This window comes from Hylobates moloch, unplaced genomic scaffold (assembly GCF_009828535.3).
Source record: "Hylobates moloch isolate HMO894 unplaced genomic scaffold, HMol_V3 SCAFFOLD_2, whole genome shotgun sequence".
NCBI classification, from domain to species: domain Eukaryota; kingdom Metazoa; phylum Chordata; class Mammalia; order Primates; family Hylobatidae; genus Hylobates; species Hylobates moloch.
Window position 1 is genome coordinate 124,414,991 of NW_026652277.1, and position 19,441 is coordinate 124,434,431.

General features: G+C 40.4%; 1 protein-coding gene and 1 pseudogene across 1 annotated transcript in view; both read left to right on the plus strand.

Annotated features, from left to right (window-relative positions):
* Nucleotides 1-19,441, plus strand: part of QRSL1 (glutaminyl-tRNA amidotransferase subunit QRSL1) — a 38,538-nt gene that overhangs the window by 1,409 nt on the left and 17,688 nt on the right. The window contains exons 2-5 of the mRNA XM_032155962.2: nt 9,444-9,603; nt 9,918-10,016; nt 12,091-12,187; nt 18,411-18,587. Of these exons, the coding sequence (XP_032011853.1) occupies nt 9,444-9,603; nt 9,918-10,016; nt 12,091-12,187; nt 18,411-18,587 (533 nt within the window). The remainder of the gene's footprint in view (nt 1-9,443; nt 9,604-9,917; nt 10,017-12,090; nt 12,188-18,410; nt 18,588-19,441) is intronic.
* On the plus strand, nt 11,554-12,048 carry LOC131382862 (large ribosomal subunit protein eL21-like; annotated as a pseudogene).

The following is a 19,441-nucleotide window of genomic DNA, read 5'->3' on the forward strand; positions in this document are numbered from 1 at the left end:
CTTTGGGAGGCCGAGGCGGGTGGATCACGAGGTCAGGAGATCGAGACCATCCTGGCTAACACGGTGAAACCCCATCTCTACTAAATATACAAAAAATTAGCCGAGGATAGTGGCGGGCGCCTGTATTCCCAGCTACTCGGGAGGCTGAGGCAGGAGAATGGCGTGAACCTAGGGGACGGAGCTTGCAGTGAGCCAAGATCGCGCCACTGCACTCCAGCCTGGGAGACAGAGTGAGACTCCGTCTCAAAAAATAAATAAATAAAATAAAAATAAATAAACAGACAACACCCAAAACTTGTTTTAAAATTAAATACAACCTATAAAAACATGGTATTTCCTTTTTCTGCCTTTTCCACTGTCAATCTAAGTAACAGAAAGAGACTCTAAAGAAAATATTTATTTTGGAGTAGCAATGCAATGGGAATATGTGTGATATAGTAAACTATGTGCCTATTCAAGGAGGTTGAGGCAAGGGATGTTTTTAAAGACAGAAAGAGAAGGATTACTTAAATTATTTTGAATCAGTTATCCTTGGCCACAAGGATCAGTCACAAAGGTGGCATCAATCCAAGGTTGGATGGCCAGTTGCTGGACAGACATCCTTACAGAAGTACTTGTGTGTGTGGAAGGTTGCAATGGCCTTCGTGCAAGGTTGTGTTTTTTGCAGTCTTATGATTGTTTTTAAAAAAATTTTTTAATGGGTACATAGTAGGTGTATGTATTTATGGGGCACATGAGATATTTTGATAGAGGCATACAATGCATAATAATCACATCAGAGTAAATGGTGTATCCATCACCTCAAGCATTTATCATTTCTTTGTGTTACAAACATTCCAGTTATACTCTTAGTTATTTTTAAACGTACAATAAACTATTGTTGACTGTAATCACCTGCTGTGCTATCAAATACTGTATCTTATTCATTCTGTCTAACTATATTTTTGTACCCATTACCCATCCCCACTTCCCACCCCCTACCCCTACTACTACCCTTGCAGGCCTCTAGTAGCCATCATTCTACTCTACCTCCACGAGATCAATTGTTTTAATTTTTAGTTCCCACAAATAGGTGAGAACATGGGAAGTTTGTCTTTCTGTGCCTGGCTTATTTCACTTAACATAATGCCCTCCAGTTCCATCCATGTTGTCACAATTGACAAGCTCTCATTCTTTTTATGGCTGAATGGTACTCCATTGTGCACATGTAGGACATTTTCTCTATCTGTTCATCTGTTGGTAGATACTTAGGTTGCTTTCAAATCTTGGCTATTGTGAATAGTGCTGCAATAAACATGAGAGAGCAGATATGTCTTTGCTATGTTAATTTTCTTTCTTTTAGGTGCATATATACGTAGCAGTGGGATTACTGGATCATATGGTAGTTCTATTTTTATTTATTTATTTTTAATTTTTTTTAGAGATGGGATCTCACTATGTTGGCCAGGTTGGTCTTGAATTCTTGGCCTCAAGCAATCCTCCTCCCTCAGCCTCCCAAAGTGCTAGGAGTACAGGTGTGAGCCACTGTGCCCAACCAGTAGTTCTATTTTTAGGTTTTTGAGGAACCTCCATACTATTCTCCATAGTGGCTGTAGTAATTTACATTTCAACCAACTTTTCTCCATCCTCACCAGCATTCATTATTGCCTGTCTTTTGGATAGAAGCTATTTTAACTGGAGTGAGATGATATCTCATTGTAGTTTTGACTTGCAATTCTCTGATGATCAGTGATGTTGAGCACGTTTTCATATACCAGTTTGCCATTTGTATGTCTTTCTTTTGATAAATGTCTATTCTGCTTTTGCCCATTTTTAATTTGATTATTGGATTTTTTTCCTGTTGAGTTGTTTGAACTCCTTATATACTTCGGTTATCAATCCCTTGTCAGCTGGAGTGTGATAGTTCTTCTTATCAGGCATTCGTGCATGAGAACCCTCTCTTCCTTGACCTTCCTTGGCTCCATTTGTCAGGATTTTAACACAAGTGACTCTATTTTGATTTTGACAACTGTCATAGCTCCTTAAGTGCTACCTTTTTTAGTGCTACTTCTCTCTGGTGTCATTGAGTTAGCCATTGTGAAAAACAACTTTTGCCTCATGGGGGGAAAAAGAACTATTTAGGAGAGCCGACCCAGGGGAAAACCCAGAGGTTGCCTTGGCATGATTACTTTTACTTTATCACTCCTTTAACAAATACCGATTAATGCCTAGCATGCAAAACATTTGGTGGTTATTTCCCCAGCTCTAAAACTACCTTCTGTCTACTTCGTATTTTTTCCACATCACTGTACTGATGCCCTAAATTCTACCAATTAGAGATTAATTAATTCGCACAAATTATCTTTTAATTTAATTCTCTTTTAAATATGTACAGATGCCTGGGAAGGTTGAACGATTTGTTCACCCATTGTTGTAAATTATAACAGTCCAAATTTCTTCATGATACCTTAATTGATATAATCAGTTGAAGAGGGGAAAATTTGCTGGGAATTAGGGAGAAGGGCTGGAAATGATGGAGGCAATTTGGGGGATGTGAGTGGAGGCTTATGGTAACAGGAGTCCTGGGAATAGGCACAAAAAGGAGGTAAAATGCCAAATAGGTAAAATTCCTATTTGTAAATTTTACCCAAGTACATTCAGAAAGGGGGAGGAAATCTCACTTTTACCTTTGTCTTTTGTGGCATGATCCCAGTGTTTCTAGGAGTGAGGCACCAGGCTAATGTTATTAATCCTAAAGTTTAAAGAATGATATATTCATTTGGCTTCTTGGAGCTTCAACTTTAGAAAAACTAATCATTGTTCTATAGGGAAATGGATTCTAAATTTTAAACAACTGTTATTCATTCAACTAACATTTAGTGAGTACCTCTGTGTTTCAAGTACTGGGGGGTAGCATTAAACATGGACAGAAGCTCCTGCTTCCTGAAACCTAACATTTTTTTGTGGAAATGCAACCATTAAACACTTTTTAAAAAAAAAAAAGTAAATGATATAATTTCAGGTAGTATAAGTACTATGGAGAAAAATTAAGTAGATCGTAGTATGAGAACTAGTTGGGGGAGCTGGACATTTTAGCTGGAGTGGTCAGGGAAGATTTCTCTGATTGAGTGAATAATACTTAATAGAGACCAGAAGGATATGAAGGGGGAACACTGGGCAGATCTGAGAGAATAGTGTTCCAGGCAGATGGAACAGTAAGTACAAAGACCCTAAAACAAGAGCAAGCTTAACATGTTCAAGGAATAGCAAGAGGGCCAGTATGCCTGGAGAGAAGTGAATGAGGAGAGCAATGAGAGAAGAGGTTAGGGAGACAGGTAGGAGCCAAATTGCGGAGAACCTTTGAGGCCACAGTAGGGAGTATGGATTTTATTCCAAGTGTAATGGGAATCTTCTGGAAAGTTTTGAATCTGTGGACATGATCTGAGTTAAAATTTTAAAAGCTCCTTCAGATGACTCTTAAGGGACCATGATCTGTAGAAAAGCAAGTAATAAAGCACAAAGACTGACCGGGTGCAATGGCTCACGCCTTTAAACCTGGCACTTTTGGAAGCTGAGGCAGGCTGATTGTCTGAGCTCAGGAGTTCAAGACCAGCCTGGGCAATGTGGAGAACCCTGTCTTTACAAAAAATACAAAAATTAGCTGGGCATGGTGGCGCATGCCTTTAGTCCCAGGTGCTCAGGAGACTGAGGTGGGAGGATCACTTGAGCCTGGGAGGTTGAGGCTGCAGTGAGGCAAGATCACATCCGTGCACTCCAGGCTTGGCAACAGAGCAAGGCCCTATCTCAAAAAAAAAAAGCAAGAAAGCATGAAGACCAATTAGAAGCCTGTTGCATTGGCAAGACATAATGGGAGTGGATATTGTTTTTTAAGTTAGGGTTTGCAGATGTTTTGGATATGGGGTTTGAGGGAAAGAGAAGAATCAAGGAGGATAATTAGGTTTTGGGCCAGGGCAGTTGGGAAAGTGTAACATCAAGATGGGAAAACCTCTAAAGGGAACATGTTTGGAAGGGGAGTTTTGTTTCGGATGTGTTAATTTTTAGATGCCTCCCAGATATCCAAGTGAAGATATCAGTTAAACAACTAGATACAAGAGTTCAGAGCTCAGAAAAGAGGCTAGGTAAGAGGATATACATTGGCCAGAGTATAGAAGATAATTAAAGCTATAGGGCCAGACGAGATTACCTGGGAAGTTGAGTGTAAAAATAGAAGAAGACCTAAAATTCCAACATTTTGGAGGTCAACAATAGGAAGTAAAGCCAGCAAAAGAGACTTGAAAGAATGCCCAGTGAGACAGGAGGAAAACCAGGGAAAAATAGAAGAAGACCTAAAATTCCAACATTTTGGAGGTCAACAATAGGAAGTAAAGCCAGCAAAAGAGACTTGAAAGAATGCCCAGTGAGACAGGAGGAAAACCAGGGTGGCATGGTGTCCTGAACACAGAGAAGAAGTGTTTCAAGGAGGGAGTGTTCACGTGTGTTGAATGCTACTAAGGAGTACTATAAAATGAGGGCTAGTGCTGACCAGTGGGTTTAGGAATGTGGAGCTTGCTGGTGATCTTGACATGCAATTTCAAGAAGTAAGAAGGCAAAAGCATGAATGGACTGTGTTAAAGAGAGGATGAGTACCCATCACTGGAACACTCAGCCCTCAAGAGCTCTCCTGTACCTTCAGCACTTATCAAAGCAAATTTTTTTTTTAAGACCATTCTTTTCTGGCCAGGCACAGTGTCTCTCGCCTGTAATCCCAGCACTTTGGAAGGCTGAGGTGGGCAGATCACGAGGTCAGGAGTTCAAGACCAGCCTGACCAACATGGCGAAGCCCCATCTCTACTAAAAATACAAAAATTATCCGGGTGGTGGCACGCGCCTGTAATCCCAGCTACTCAGGAGGCTGAGGCAGGAGAATCGCTTGAACCCGGGAGGCCAAGGTTGCAGTGAGCTGAGATCGCACCACTGCACTCCAGCCTGGGCGACAGAGCAAGACTCTGTTTCAAAAAAACAAACAAAAAAAGACAGTTCTTTTCCTAAGTGAACCTCTAATGCTGTCTGTTAATTAAAATGTCTCCACTTCATTACAGAGAAATAAATGCCAAAATGTCTTGAATAGAGAATAATTATACAGGTTGAACATCCCTAATCTGAAAATCTGAAATGCTCCAAAATCCAAAACTTTTTGAGCACCAACATGATTTTCAAAGGGCGTGTTCAAAGGAAATGCTCACTGGAGCATTTTAGACTTGAGATTTTTGGACTAGGGATGCTCAACTGGAAAGTACATAGTACACATAGAGTACTCCAAAGTCTGAAAATATCCGAAATCTAAACACGTCTTGTCCCAAGCATTTTGGATAAGGGATACTCACTCTGTAGTATAGTAAGTAGTTCAGAGCATGAGTTTTGGAAACAAGATCAGTCCTCAGTTGAATCCCAGCTCTGCTACTTTTTTTTTTTTTTTAAGATGGAGTCTCGCTCTGTCACCAGGCTGGAGTACAGTGGCACAATTTCGTCTCACTGCAACCTCTGCCTCCCAGGTTCAAGCGATTCTCCTGCCTCAGCCTCCCAAGTAGCTGGAACTACAGATGCATGCCACCACGCCCACTTAATTTTTGTATTTTTAATAGAGACGGGGTTTCACCATGTTAGCCAGGATGGTCTTGATCTCTTGACCTTGTGATCTGCCCGCCTTGGCCTCCCGAAGTGCTGGGATTACAGGCGTGAGCCACCGCGCCCAGCCAGCTCTGCTGCTTTTTAGCTATGTGACCTCAGGTAGGAACTTCAGTTTTTTTATCTGTAAATGGAGATAATAATAGCTTCTCAGTGTGGATGTAAAGATTAAATGATATATTAAGCACTGAGGACAATGCCTAGAACTAAGTACTAGCTATTATTAACATTAATTTTGTTACAGGGACAAAATTACTAAATTATATGTATTTGCATTTTTCCCTTCCCTTACTTTCTAAGAAGAGTGGTTCCTGAGCAAGGCTTTAAAATTTTTCTAAGGAGGTATATTAGTTGTCTATGGCCGCATAAAAAATTACTATAAACTTTGTGGCTTAAAATAACGTAATCTCAGGATCTCACAGTTTTCTGGGTCAGAAGTCTGGACATGGAGTAGCTGGGTTCTCTACTCAGGGTCTCACAAGGCTGAAATCCATGTGCTGCAGTTGTACTGCAAGGTATTACTAGGGCTAGAGTTCCATCTGGAGCTCCAGCCCTTGACCTCGTTGGTTTTTGGCAGAATTCATTTCCTGTGGTTGTGGAACTAAGGTCCCATTTTCTCGCTGGCTGTGTGGATAGTAAAGTAAGTGAGCTGAAGGGCTGGAGACATGGGATGCCTGGAATTGACATTCGGGAGATTATACGGATGTTAGTAATGATGTATGTAGTCTAGAGTTGGCAACTGGGGTGAGGTGAAGGAAAAGTTTGTGCAAAGTGAGATCAAAGAACTGAAAAATCAGGTGTTGGTGTACATGGACTTGAAATTTGATGTGAACAAGGGAGAGGATAGGAGCAATAGTAACGAAGATAACAGCACGCTAGGTAACAAAATTGTCAATGAATGAAAAGTAGTACCAGGGAAGCTATAGGTCAGCATACTGGGGAGCGTGGTGTCATCTCCCAAGGCATGTGCTTTGGGTGAGTGGGATGTTTGAGAGAAGAGGGAAGAGAAGCATCGAGGAACAAGGAGATCATCTGTCCACTCTCCCACTGTGGACTCTTGGTATGTGGTAGGTAGGTGCTAAACAGGAGAAGCAGTGGCTGCCAGGGAAGGCCTAGTTTCCATTAGAGAAAAGATGTGCCAGAGAGAGAATTTTTTTTCTTTTAGCAAAAACTTAAAATTTAACTTCGTTTTATATTCAGATTTGACACCTGCAGTTTTGTCCCGGGGAACTGTATATGTGATTTATATTTCCTGCTTCTTATGCTCAGTCAATTTAGCTGATTAGCATCTTTGTTTTCACTTCTCTTTTCCAATTCCCTTATTGATTTTTTTTTCTCAAATCTAGAGTTCCTAAAAATGGTCTTAATGAAAATCGGCACCATTTAAAGTGAATACTCCTAGACAGTCTTATTTCTTGCTGTTCAACCACAATTGTAACACCTTAGCTTTTACCCTCATACCAGTCTGGAAGCAGCTGGAGACTAGTAGGCATTAGGGGACTTGAGAGGAGTCAAGGAAGGAGAGAAAGTGGCAGATGCAATTCTCATTATTACAACTTAGCCATGGGATGCGCCTGCCTACATATATTTGTCTCTCTAGCTCTGGGTTTTTGCTAGTTCTAACTCTCTTCTACCCAGCCTACTACCATCTTTGTTCTTCCCGTTCCATATACATGATGTTAAAACACACTGCTCTCTTTTATTCCTTCTAGCTTCTTTCTTCTAGAGGGTTTACATTTCTTTTTTTTTTTTTTTTTTTTTTGAGACAGAGTCTTGCTCTTGTTGCCCAGGTTGGAGTGTGATGGCACGATCTCAGCTCACCGCAACCTCTGCTTCCCGGGTTGAAGCGATTCTCCTGCCCCAGTCTCCCGAGTAGCTGGGATTACAGGCATGTGCCACCACGCCTGGCTAATTTCGTATTTTTAGTAGAGACGGGATTTCTCCATGTTGGTCAGGCTGGTCTCGAGCTCCCAACCTCAGGTGATCTGTCCGCCTCGGCCTCCCAAAGTGCTGGGATTACAGGCCTGAGCCACCGCGCCTGGCCACGGGTTTACCTTTCATACAAACCATTAGATGAACTCTCTCTTCTTGTTACCATAAAAGTCACTTCCTTAAGTCGGACCTTGCTGCCCTCCCCATCCCTGCAGCAGTCCAGCAGCCTCCCCATGGAAGTCCTTTTCCTCTTGTCAGTGAGCATTAGGGATCCTCTTGATGACCTCTTCCCATTGCTTGTTGCATTTAAAACCCTCAGCCCCAAGAATGCCATTGCTTTGATGATTTACTCAGTAGCTGAGAGCAGATCATTTGGAGATTTTCCCCTCAAATGCAAACTTCTGTTGCTTTATGGGACACATGAAAATACTGTCAACTTGGAGGACAAACTAAGCTTCCAATAGAGTAGAGATAGGAATGGTGAAGACTGTATATTATGAAGTCACCCTGTCCTTTACTACTTGTGTGACTTTGGGCAAATCACTCAAGGTCTCTGAGCTTCAGTTTCTTCATCTGTCAAATGAGATAAACAGTACCTAACTTGTGTGGTTGTTTATGTGTGTTTTTTTGTTTGTTTGTTTTGACAGTCTGGCTCTGTCACCAGGCTGGAGTGCAGTGGCGCGGTCTTGGCTCAGTGCAACCTCCGCCTCCCAGGTTCAAGTGATTCTCCTGCCTCAGCCTCCCAAGTAGCTGGGACTACAGGCATGCACCACCACACCTGGCTAATTTTTGTATTTTTAGTAGAGACAGAGCTTCACCATGTTGGCCAGGATGGTCTCCAACTCCTGACCTTGTGATCTGCCCACCTCGGCCTCCCAAAGTGCTGGGATTACAGGCGTGAGCCACCGCTCCCGGCCAGTGTGGTTGTTTTAAGGGTTAAATGAAGTAATAATGCATGTAAAGCAATAGAGCATGCCTGGCTCTTGGGAAATACTCGGTAAATACTATTCCTTCCCCTAGTCTCCTTTTCTCTCAGCTCCCGTCTAATCCAATTATCTTTTCATAAAATCTCCAAAGTTTTGGTGTCATCTTTTACTTCTTGTTATTCATCCCTTTTATCTGATTAGTAAGTACATGTTATTATTACTTCCTACAGGAAATATTAGACACTCATGACTCCATCTCAGGCCCTACTTCCTGTCAATATACACTGGTATTCACTACTTCCCAGTCACTTTCGGTGCAGTTTTTTTTTTAACTCCTTCTTTACCAGCCTTCCTAATGTCTTCCCTAAAGACAGAATTTCAGAAAAGTTTGTTTTTACTTTGCCTTTGAACCCGTATTTTATAAGCATTTCTCTCAATTCATAGTGTCTCTTACTTGAACTCCACAATAGGTATAAAGATCTTATTTAGAGAGCCATAAAAATCCTGCAATGCCTTGTCCAGTTCACTTCTCTTTTTTTCTCTCTGGACTGCCTGTGTTGCAGCTAAGCTACCCTCTGTACGGAATCTGCCCTCAGCCATCCTTCACCCATGCTGGGCCTCAACTCCCCCTGGACAGGAAGGTTTACCTAACTTATTGCTGTTGTTTGTACAGCCTGACTTTGAAACCAAAAGTTAGCTAAGGAGAAGAATGTCATGTCCTCCACCTGTCCTCAAGCTGATCAGTGCATCACCCTTCATCCACTACACTAAGTGTAGAGGTAATAGGTTCTCTTGATTTTGAACCCAAGCCTCACTTTAAAATGTTATACTTAGCCACTCCATCTCCCCCCACCCCCACCAATACAACATTTGAAACTTCTGCAGACTCAGTAAAAGGTTTTTGAATTGTATACACTATAGGTTTCTGCGGCACTGAAACAAGGCCAAATTACACCAACAGAGCTCTGTCAAAAATGTCTCTCTCTTATCAAGAAGACCAAGTTTCTAAATGCCTACATTACTGTCTCAGAAGAGGTGGCCTTAAAACAAGCTGAAGAATCAGAAAAGAGATATAAGAATGGTAAATTGCTTTTAACTATACTTAATTGTTGTATCTCCAGAGAAGTTTAATTGGTTGTAGCAGTCTCCATTTGGCAAGCGAAGCTTTAAACATAAAACATAGCCTTATTTAAAGAACTTGTCATGAGGATAATAAAAATGAGGGTAATGGCTATGTGATGCTTCATAATGTCCAACTGTATTAATTTCTGCCATAAATTTGATTTCTGAAGAAGTATCTTTGCCAAAAACTAGTAGTTACTGTAATAACATGTATTCATGTATCTTTATATTTTAAACTATCTCCTTTATCACTCTTTTGGCTTTTTAATGCAGGACAGTCACTTGGGGATTTAGATGGAATTCCTATTGCAGTAAAAGACAACTTTAGCACGTCCGGCATTGAGACAACATGTGCATCAAATATGCTGAAAGGTAAAGTTTAACTGATCAGAGCATTGATAATTTTGTAAAAATAGATATTTTTCGCTTTAAGGATAATAAAATACCAAGATAATCTCAGACTAATTATATCTTTGAAGGAAATATTTAGAATATAGTATCACCTTTTTTTTTTTACTATTTGCTGTTTTAGAATGCAGAATTTTTCTTTAGAGGTCAGCCAGCTTAATGAATGCTAGCTCAGAAGTTTTCAAAAATTCTATTAATATTTAGGAAGACTCAGTTCAGTAACTAATTACCAACTGGGTGCGTACCTGTAGTCCCAGCTACTTGGGAGAATCACTTGAGCTCAGGAGTTTGAGTCCAGCCTGGGCAACATAGTGAGACCTCATCTCTAAAAAACGAAATAAAAAAACTGATTACCATAAATGCACTACATAACCTCTACCTTCAGCTCATTGATAGCATGGGAATAAGTATGAACTGGCTATCATCAATACCCTTCTCCTGTGGATGATGTGAGGATTCATTAACATCTACTGACCAGTTATTTTTTATTTCCTGATTCCTCTATCTCTTGTAGCACAGTATGGCAATGCTTAGATTTATTCTTTAGAGTTTGGTCAAAAGAAAGCAGGTTTATCAAGATATTTGGATCCTAGGAAGAAACAGAAATAGAAAAAAGGTTATTCAGAGTACTAGACGCTAAAAATAATATTCTATGAGGAATATGCCCCACCTTCCTCTAATATGCAGACTGTTGTTAATTATTTTGGAATATATACTAGAGCTTTTCAATAGCTAGAGAAAATTTTAGTTGAAAATAAAGATCTATTTCTACTGGAAATACATAAAAATTACTGTGTGGTATAACATCATATGAGAAGAAAACGTCAAGTACAATGAGCCAAATAGAGATTTACTATTTCAAAAATACTGGGTACATCTCTGACTATCATGCAATATTTTGTAGAACTAACTGTTAAAGTCAGTGTTTCTAGATTATAAAAATAGTGAAGGTGCAGACTATCTTTGGAAAACATACATTAGCGGTAGAAAAAAATTACTGGAAGAAAGTACAACTGATTATTTAAATTAGGGATAATTAATACGTATCACTATGAATTGCTTAATTGCAGTTTAGACTCTTGATTTTTTGTTTTTTGTTTGTTTGTTTGTTTGTTTAAGATGGAGTCTTGCTCTGTCGCCCAGAGTGGAGTGCAGTGGTGCGATCTCGGGTCACTGCAACTTCTGCCTCCTGGGTTCAAGTGATTCTCCTGTCTCACCTCCTGAGTAGCTGAAATTACAGGCATGCACCACCAGACCCAGCTAAATTTTATATTTTTAGTAGAGACAGGGTTTCTCCACGTTGGCCAGGCTGGGCTCGAACTCCTGACCTCAGGTGATCCGCCTGTCTTGGCCTCCCAAAGTTTTGGGATTACAGGCATGAGCCACCCCACCCAGCCGACTCTTGTTTCTTACATATGATTTGCATGTTCACTGTTTTGTTTCCTGTAAAAAGGTAACTGGCCTTTTGGCAGGAACCACCATCATCCAGTAATTCACCAAAATGATGAACACAGAGGGAAAGAGGAGAGGCACCCGATATGTGTTTTCCAGGCCTTTTAGAAAACAGGGAGTTGTTTGCCACGTACATGCAAACCTGTAAGAAAGGTGATGTTGTGGACATCAAGGGAATGGGATTGTTCAAAAAGGAATGCCCCACAAGTGTTACCATGGCAAAACTGGAGAGTGTACAGTGTTCCCCAGCATGCTGTTGGCAGTGTTGTAAACAAACAAGGGCAAGATTCTTGCCAAGAGAAAGAATGTGCATATTGAGCACAGTAAGTGCTGTAAGAGCTGAGATAGTTTCCTGAAATGCATTGAGGAAAATGATGAGAAAAAGAAGGAAGCCAAAGAGAAAGGTACCTGGGTTCAACTGAAGTGCCAGCCTGCTCCACCCAGAGAAGCGCACTGTGTGAGAACCAATGGGAAGGCTCCTGAGCTGCTGGAGCCTATTCCCTGTGAATTCATGGCATAATAGGTATAAACAAATAAAAGACTTCTGGACTGTAAAAAAAAATAATAGTAACTAAATTTTTTTCAGGTTATATACCACCTTATAATGCTACTGTAGTTCAGAAGTTGTTGGATCAGGGAGCTCTACTAATGGGAAAAACAAATTTAGATGAGTTTGCTATGGGGTAAGTAAAATTGAAATCTTCTCTTGAGTTTCTTCTATCTGTGCCTTTATTTTCACTAAATGTAGTTACCTAAAAGGATTGAGGATATAATGCCAGTTTCTTAGTCCCTCTGTGAGATTATGTTCAGTTGTTTAATAGATACATAATCATCTCTAATTTTGCTTTTGGTTTGTATTTCCCTGGTGACTAATAATGTTAAACATCTTTTCATGTGTTTATTTTGCCATACCTGTATCTTCATCAGTGAAGTAGCTGTTCAAATTCTTTGCCCATTTTTTGAAATTGGGTCATCTTATTATTGAGTTGTAAGAATTCTTTCTGGCTCATGCCTGTAATCCCAGCACTTTGGGAGGCCGAGGCAGGTGGATCACCTGGGTAGGGAATTCGAGACTGACCTGACCAACATGGAGAAACCCTGTCTCTACTATAAACACAAAAATTACCCGGGTGTGGTGGCGCATGCCTGTAATCCCAGCTACTCGGGAGGCTGAGGCTGGAGAATTGCTTGAACCCGGGCGGCAGGGGTTGCGGTGAGCCATGATCACGCCATTGCACTCCAGTCTGGGCTACAAGAGTGCAACTCCGTCTCAGAAAAAAAAAAAAAAAGAATTCTTTCATATATTTTGGATTCAAATCCATTATCAGATAGGTGCTGATTTGCAAATATTTTCTTCAAGTCTCTGGTTTATCTTTTTATTCTCTGAACATGCCTTTCAAAGAGTAAAAGTTCTTAATTTTGATAAAGTCCAATTTATCAATTTTTTTCTTTTTTCTCTTCTTTTCATTCTTTTTTTTTTTTTTTGAGACAGAGTTTTGCTCTTGTCGTCCGTGCTGGAGTGCAATGGTGCGATCTCGGCTCACTGCAGCCTCCGCCTCCCAGCTTCAAGTGATTTTCCTGACTCGGCCTCCCAAGTAGCTGGGACTACAGGCATGCCCTGCCATGCCCAGCTAATTTTTGTATTTTTAGTAGAGATTGGGTGTCACCATGTTGGCCAGGCTGCTCTTGAACTCCTGACCTGAGGTGATCTACCTGCCTTGGCCTCCCAAAGTGCTGGGATTACAGGCATGAGCCACCACGCCCGGCCTTCTTTTCTTTCTTTCCTTTTTTCTTTTCTTCATTTCATATAGACAGAGTCTCACTGGATTGCCCAGGCTGGTCTCAAACTTCTGGACTCGAACTGTGCTCCCAGCTTGGTCCAACAAAGTGTTGGGAGGCACAAGCAACTGTGCCTGGCCCATTTTTTCCTTTATTTTTTAAAGATGGGGTTTCACTGTGTTACCTCATCCTTCCGAGCAGCTGGGACTGCAAGCACACATCACCTCACCTGGCTGAATTTTTTTCTTTTATGATTCATGTGTCCTAAGAAATCTTTTTTTTTTTTTTTTTTTTTTTTTGGAGACACAGTTGCGCTCTTGTTGCCCAGGCTGGAGTGCTTGGAGTGCAATGGCACAATCTCGGCTCACTACAACCTCCACCTCCCAGGTTCAAGTGATTCTCCTGCCTCAGCCTCCCGAGTAGCTGGGATTACAGGCGTGCACCACCAGCCCCAGCTAATTTTGTATTTTTAGTAGAGACGGGGTTTCACCATGTTGGCCAGGCTGGTCTCAAACTCCTGACCTCAGGTGATCTGCCCGCCTGGTCTCCCAAAGTGCTGGAATTATAGATGTGAGCCATCGGGCCTGGCCAAGAAATCTTTACCTAACAAAGGTCGCAAAGACTTTTTTCCTAGAAGTTTTATAGTCTTAGCTCTTACATTTAGATCTGTGATTCACTTCAAATTAGATTTTTGTATATAGTATGAATAAAGTCCATTTATTAAACATATGGATGTCCATTAACTCCAGCACTAATAATAAAAAAGATTATCCTTTTCTCGTTGAATGATCTTAGGTTTTTTTGTCAAAAATCAAGCACATTCATGTAGGTCTGTTTCTGAACTCTTGCATCTCTGTTTATTCCAGTGTCACACCATCTTGATTATTATAGCTTTATAGTAAGCCTTGAAATTACGTAGTAAGAGTCTTCTAACTTTGTTCTTCTTTTTCAAAATCATTTTACATAATCTAGTTCTTTTATATTTTGGTATGTTTTAGGATAAGCTTGCTAATTTCTACAAAGAAGTTTAATGGGATTTTGATTGTGATTGTGTTGAATTTATAGATCAACTTGGAAAGAATCGGCATCATAATACATGTCTTCTCATCTTCTCATCCATTTTGTTTTACTCAGGAATGTTTTGTTTTTTTTTTTTTTTGAGACAGAGTCTGGCTCTGTCCACCAGGCTGGAGTGCAGTGGCACCATCTCGGTTTACTGCAAGCTCTGCCTCCCGGGTTCATGCCATTCTCCTGCCTCAGCCTCCCGAGTAGCTGGGACTACAGGCGCCCGCCACCACACCCTGCTAATTTTTTTGTATTTTTAGTAGAGACAGAGTTTCACTGTGTTGGCCAGGATGGTCTCGAACTCCTGACCTCATGATCTGCCCACGTCGGCCTCCCAAAGTGCTAGGATTACAGGCTTGAGCCACCGCACCCGGCCTACTCAGGAATGTTTTTATGATTTCCTGCATGTAAATTGTACATATAATTTGATTTATTCCTGTGTTTTATGTTTCTTTTCTTTTTTTTTTTTTTTTTTTTTGAGACAGAATCTCATTCTGTCACCCAGGCTGGAGTACAATGGTGTGATCTCGGCTCACTGCAACCTCCGCCTCCTGGGTTCAAGAGATTGTCCTGCCTCAGCCTCCTAAGTAGCTGGGACTACAGGCACGTGCCACCATGCCCGGCTAATTTTTGTGTTTTTAGTAGAGATAGAGTTTCACCATATTGGCCAGGCTGGTCTCAAACTCCTGACCTTGTGATCCACCCACTTCGTCCTCCCAAAGTGTTGGGATTATAGGCGTGAGCCACTGCCCCCGGCCATGTTTCTTAATGCTATAGAAAATTGTATTTTTTTCAGTTTCTAACTGTTTATTGCTAGTACATTGAAACATAATTGATTTTTCTATATTGACCTTTTATCCCATGACCTTGTTAAAGCTCGCTTATTAGTTCTAGTTGATCTTTGTGGATTCTGTAGAATATTTTATGTAGCAAATTGTGTAGTCTACAAATAGAATTAGTCTTATTTCTTCTTCTTGCCTTACTGCACCGGTGAGGGCCTTAGGTGCAACGTTGAATAGAAGTGGTGAGAGCAGATTTCCTTGCCTTGATCTTGATCTTAGGGAAAAGCAGTCTTTCACCAAAAGTACTTTATACTTACCCTTTTATGACACTTGTCACATTTGTAATATTTGCTTGGTCTTTGTTCTCTGTTTTATAGAAACGAGTCCTTGCTTGTGTAGTTCAAAGTGGTATGTCTTGGAATTCATTATATATATGTTGAATGAACTAATCCATGGGAGTAAATTTGAACAAAGGCTTTTAGGAAATTGCCTTCATCAGCTGATCAAAATTAACATCACCAGTGAGGGTGAAGTGGATGTTATGTGCCTCCAGATGTAATTGTCTGAGGATACAATATCACCTATGTAATATTCTAGCTGAGAATGTGTAACCTGACTCTAATAATGGGGAAACAAAAGATAAATCCAAAATGAGAACCATTCTATTAAAATATCATATGAAAACAAAAAAAAGGGCTGTGAAAATCTTCCAGGATAAGAGATAAAGAAAGTAAAACCTAACATCATAAAACTTTAGAAAATTTAGAGGATGCTGGGCCTGGTGGCTCACGCCTGTTATCTCAGCACTGTGGGAAGCTGACGCAGTAGGATTGCTTGAGCCCAGTAGTCCTAGACCAGCCTGGGCAACATAGTGAGACCCTGTCTTTACTGAAAAAAAAAACAATTTAAAAAAACAAGGAAAAATATTTGTGACCTTGAATTAGTCAGAGTTCTTTTAGATAGGACACATGAAGCACAAATCCACTTAAAAAATTGATAGACTTGGCCGGGCGCGGTGGCTCACACCTGTAATCCCAGCACTTTGGGAGGCTGAGGTGGGCGGATCACGAGGTCAGGAGATCGAGACCATCCTGGCTAACACAGTGAAACCCTGTCTCTACTAAAAATACAAAAAATTAGCTGGGCATAGTGGCAGGCGCCTATAGTTCCAGCTACTCAGGAGGCTGAAGAAGGAGAACGGCATGAACCCGGGAGGCAGAGGTTGCAGTGAGCCGAGATCGCACCACTGCACTCCAGCCTGGGCAACAGAGCAAGACTGCTTCTCAAAAAAAAAAAAAAAATTGATAGACTTCATTAAAATTAAGAACTTCTGTACTTTGAAATATGCTGCTAAGAAAGTGAAAACGCAAGCCACAGACTGAGAGAAAAATATTTGCAAAACACGTATCTCAGAAAGAACTGATATCCAAAATACATAGAACATTTCCTGCCTCAATAAGAAAACAAGCAACTCTATTTTTAAAAAATGAACAAAAGATTTAAGAAGACATTTCATCAGAGATTAAAACATAGTTGACAAACATGAAAAAATGCTTAATATCGTTGATCATTAGGGGAATTCAAAATTAAAGTCACAATGAGCTTGGGCACAGTGGCTCACACCTGTAATCTCAGCACTTTGGGAGGCCAAGGCATGGTAGTGGATGCTTGTAGTCCCAGCTACTCGAGAGGCATGAGAATTGCTTGAACCTGGATCACTTGAAACCGGGAGGCGGAGCTTGCAGTGAGCCAAGATCGTGCCACTGCACTCCAGCCTGGGCGATAGAGTGAGACTGTCTCAAAAAATAAAAATAAAAAATAAAAAGAGAGACAATGATAACTAAATGGAAGACCTGACTCTAGATTTGATCCAGGAAGGGGATAAAATGCCATAAAGTACTTTTTTTTTTTTTTTTCCTGAGATGGAGCCTTGCTCTGTCACCCAGGCTGGAGTGCAGTGGCGCGATCTCGGCTCACTGTAAGCTCCGCCTCGCGGGTTCACGCCTTTCTTCTGCCTCAGCCTCCCGAGTAGCTGGGACTACAGGCGCCTGCCACCACGCCCGGCTAATTTTTTGTATTTTTAGTAGAGACGGGGTTTCACTGTGTTAGCCAGGATGGTCTCGATCTCCTGACCTCATATTCCGCCCTCCTCGGCCTCCCAAAGTGCTGGGATTACAGGCGTGAGCCACTGCGCCCGGCCAAAGTACGTTATTGAATCAGTTGACAGAATTGAATTACATACAGTAGATTAAAGTATTGTAGGCCAGGCACGGTGGCTCACCCCTGTAATCCCAGCATTTTGGGAGGCCAAGGCGGGTGGATCACGAGGTCAAGAGATTGAGACCATCCTGGCCAGTGTGGTGAAACCCCGTCTCTAATGAAAATACAAAAATTAGCCTGGCATGGTGGCACGCACCTGTAGTCCCAGCAACTCGGGAGGCTGAGGCAGGAGAATTGCTGGAATCCGGGAGAGGGAGATTGCAGTGAGCCGAGATCGTGCCACTGCACTCCAGACTGCCAATAGAGCGAGACTCCATCTCAAAAAAGAAAAAAAAATGTATTGTATTGATATTAATGTTACTGAGATGGATAACTATACTGTGACTGTATAACGTGATATCCTTATTCTTAGGAAATACACACTAAAGTATTTAGGGATAAAGGGCTATGATGTATATGTAAGTTACCCTTAAGATACCCTTAAGCTTCTATCATACTTTGTGTATGTACAAATGTACACAGAGCACACAAGTAGTAAAGCAAAGGGATAAAATGTTGACCGTAGGTACATCTGGGTAAAGGGTATAAAGTGTTTTATATGTTATTTTTATTTTTGCAATTTATCTGAGAATAAAATCATTTCAAAAATTTAAAAGTAAGTTATTAGCATTCCACTTATAATGTTTTTCATAGAACTTCTGGTTAAGGGAGAGATTTCCTCAGAAGACTTAACTGTTTGAATGTAACCCTTTTCAGCTGGAAGACCTTGATTCACAAGGGAAATTATCTTCAGTTGAATTGGATGATCAAAAGAGGCAAAATCTTTTCTTAGCAGATTAGCTTTCTCTACTTTCTACCGCAAATGCTCTTCCTTCCCATCCTCCACAACTGTCAATTGATGAAAGCTACATCTGAACAGGCTTCCCACCTTTTTCAATTCAAGCTACAGTGGGTTCTTAAATGTTCAATGAGTGTCAGAAGCAAATAATGTACTCAGAAGATGAAATTTTCACATAAAATGAAAGTTTTACTAAGGTATCTTGCTTCGCTTCTTCATCAGATCTGGGAGCACAGATGGTGTATTTGGACCAGTTAAAAACCCCTGGGGTTATTCAAAACAATATAGAGAAAAGAGGAAGCAGAATCCCCACAGCGAGAATGAAGATTCAGACTGGCTGATAACTGGAGGAAGCTCAGGTGGGAGTGCAGCTGCCGTATCGGCGTTCACATGCTATGCGTAAGATGCTTTTCTCTATCTGTATTTTAAAACCCACCCAAATACAAACAGTCATAAACTGTATCCAGCAACAGAGTAGTTCATACCTTGGTATTTTTCTTTCTAGTGAGCTATATGTGCTGAAAGGTATATCAAAATTATATCTTGAGTTGCACTCAACTGTACAGTACACTATGTATATTTAATACTTTTAACTTTAAAATAACAAATTTTTCTCCATAGTGTCTGGTTCCCTTAAAATATGATTTTGTGGATCTTGCAGAATAAAGCATTGAACATAAATGAACTTCATTGCATTTCATTTTTAAATAATTTGAGTGTGTGCTCACTGTACAAATATTTAGGGACTAACATACAATGGCTTTAGTTGAGTGCTGCTGAACTAAACTGTTAGTAATGTTTATCCTTCAGCAAGATCAATCTTTTGAAAAAAAGGAAAAAAGAAAAGAAAAAATGCTAATATGTATTAATAAGATATTTTAAATAGTGTTTTCAGAAATCTGCAATTAAAAATGTACATCAGTAAGTAAAGTTTTTTCAAGCTTGTTAGGTGCTGATTCTGTTTATCTCTCATACTTTGTATTTGGTAAGAATCCATTGATCATATTTTCAGTTCCATTTGTAAAGCATTTCTTAACTACCAAAAGAAAAGAAAGTAAACATGGCTGTTGCTGTATTTATCAGTCTCAATTTAATCAAAATGAATGTGTTTCTTTAGTAATAGTTTTGTATTTTATCTCCCCTTAATTATCCATTAAAACTAAGTTCTTTCACACACATTGCAATCCATAAATTATTTATATTTTTTTAGAGCTATGGAGATATGAGTTCTACAGATTTTTTTTCAGTTTTCC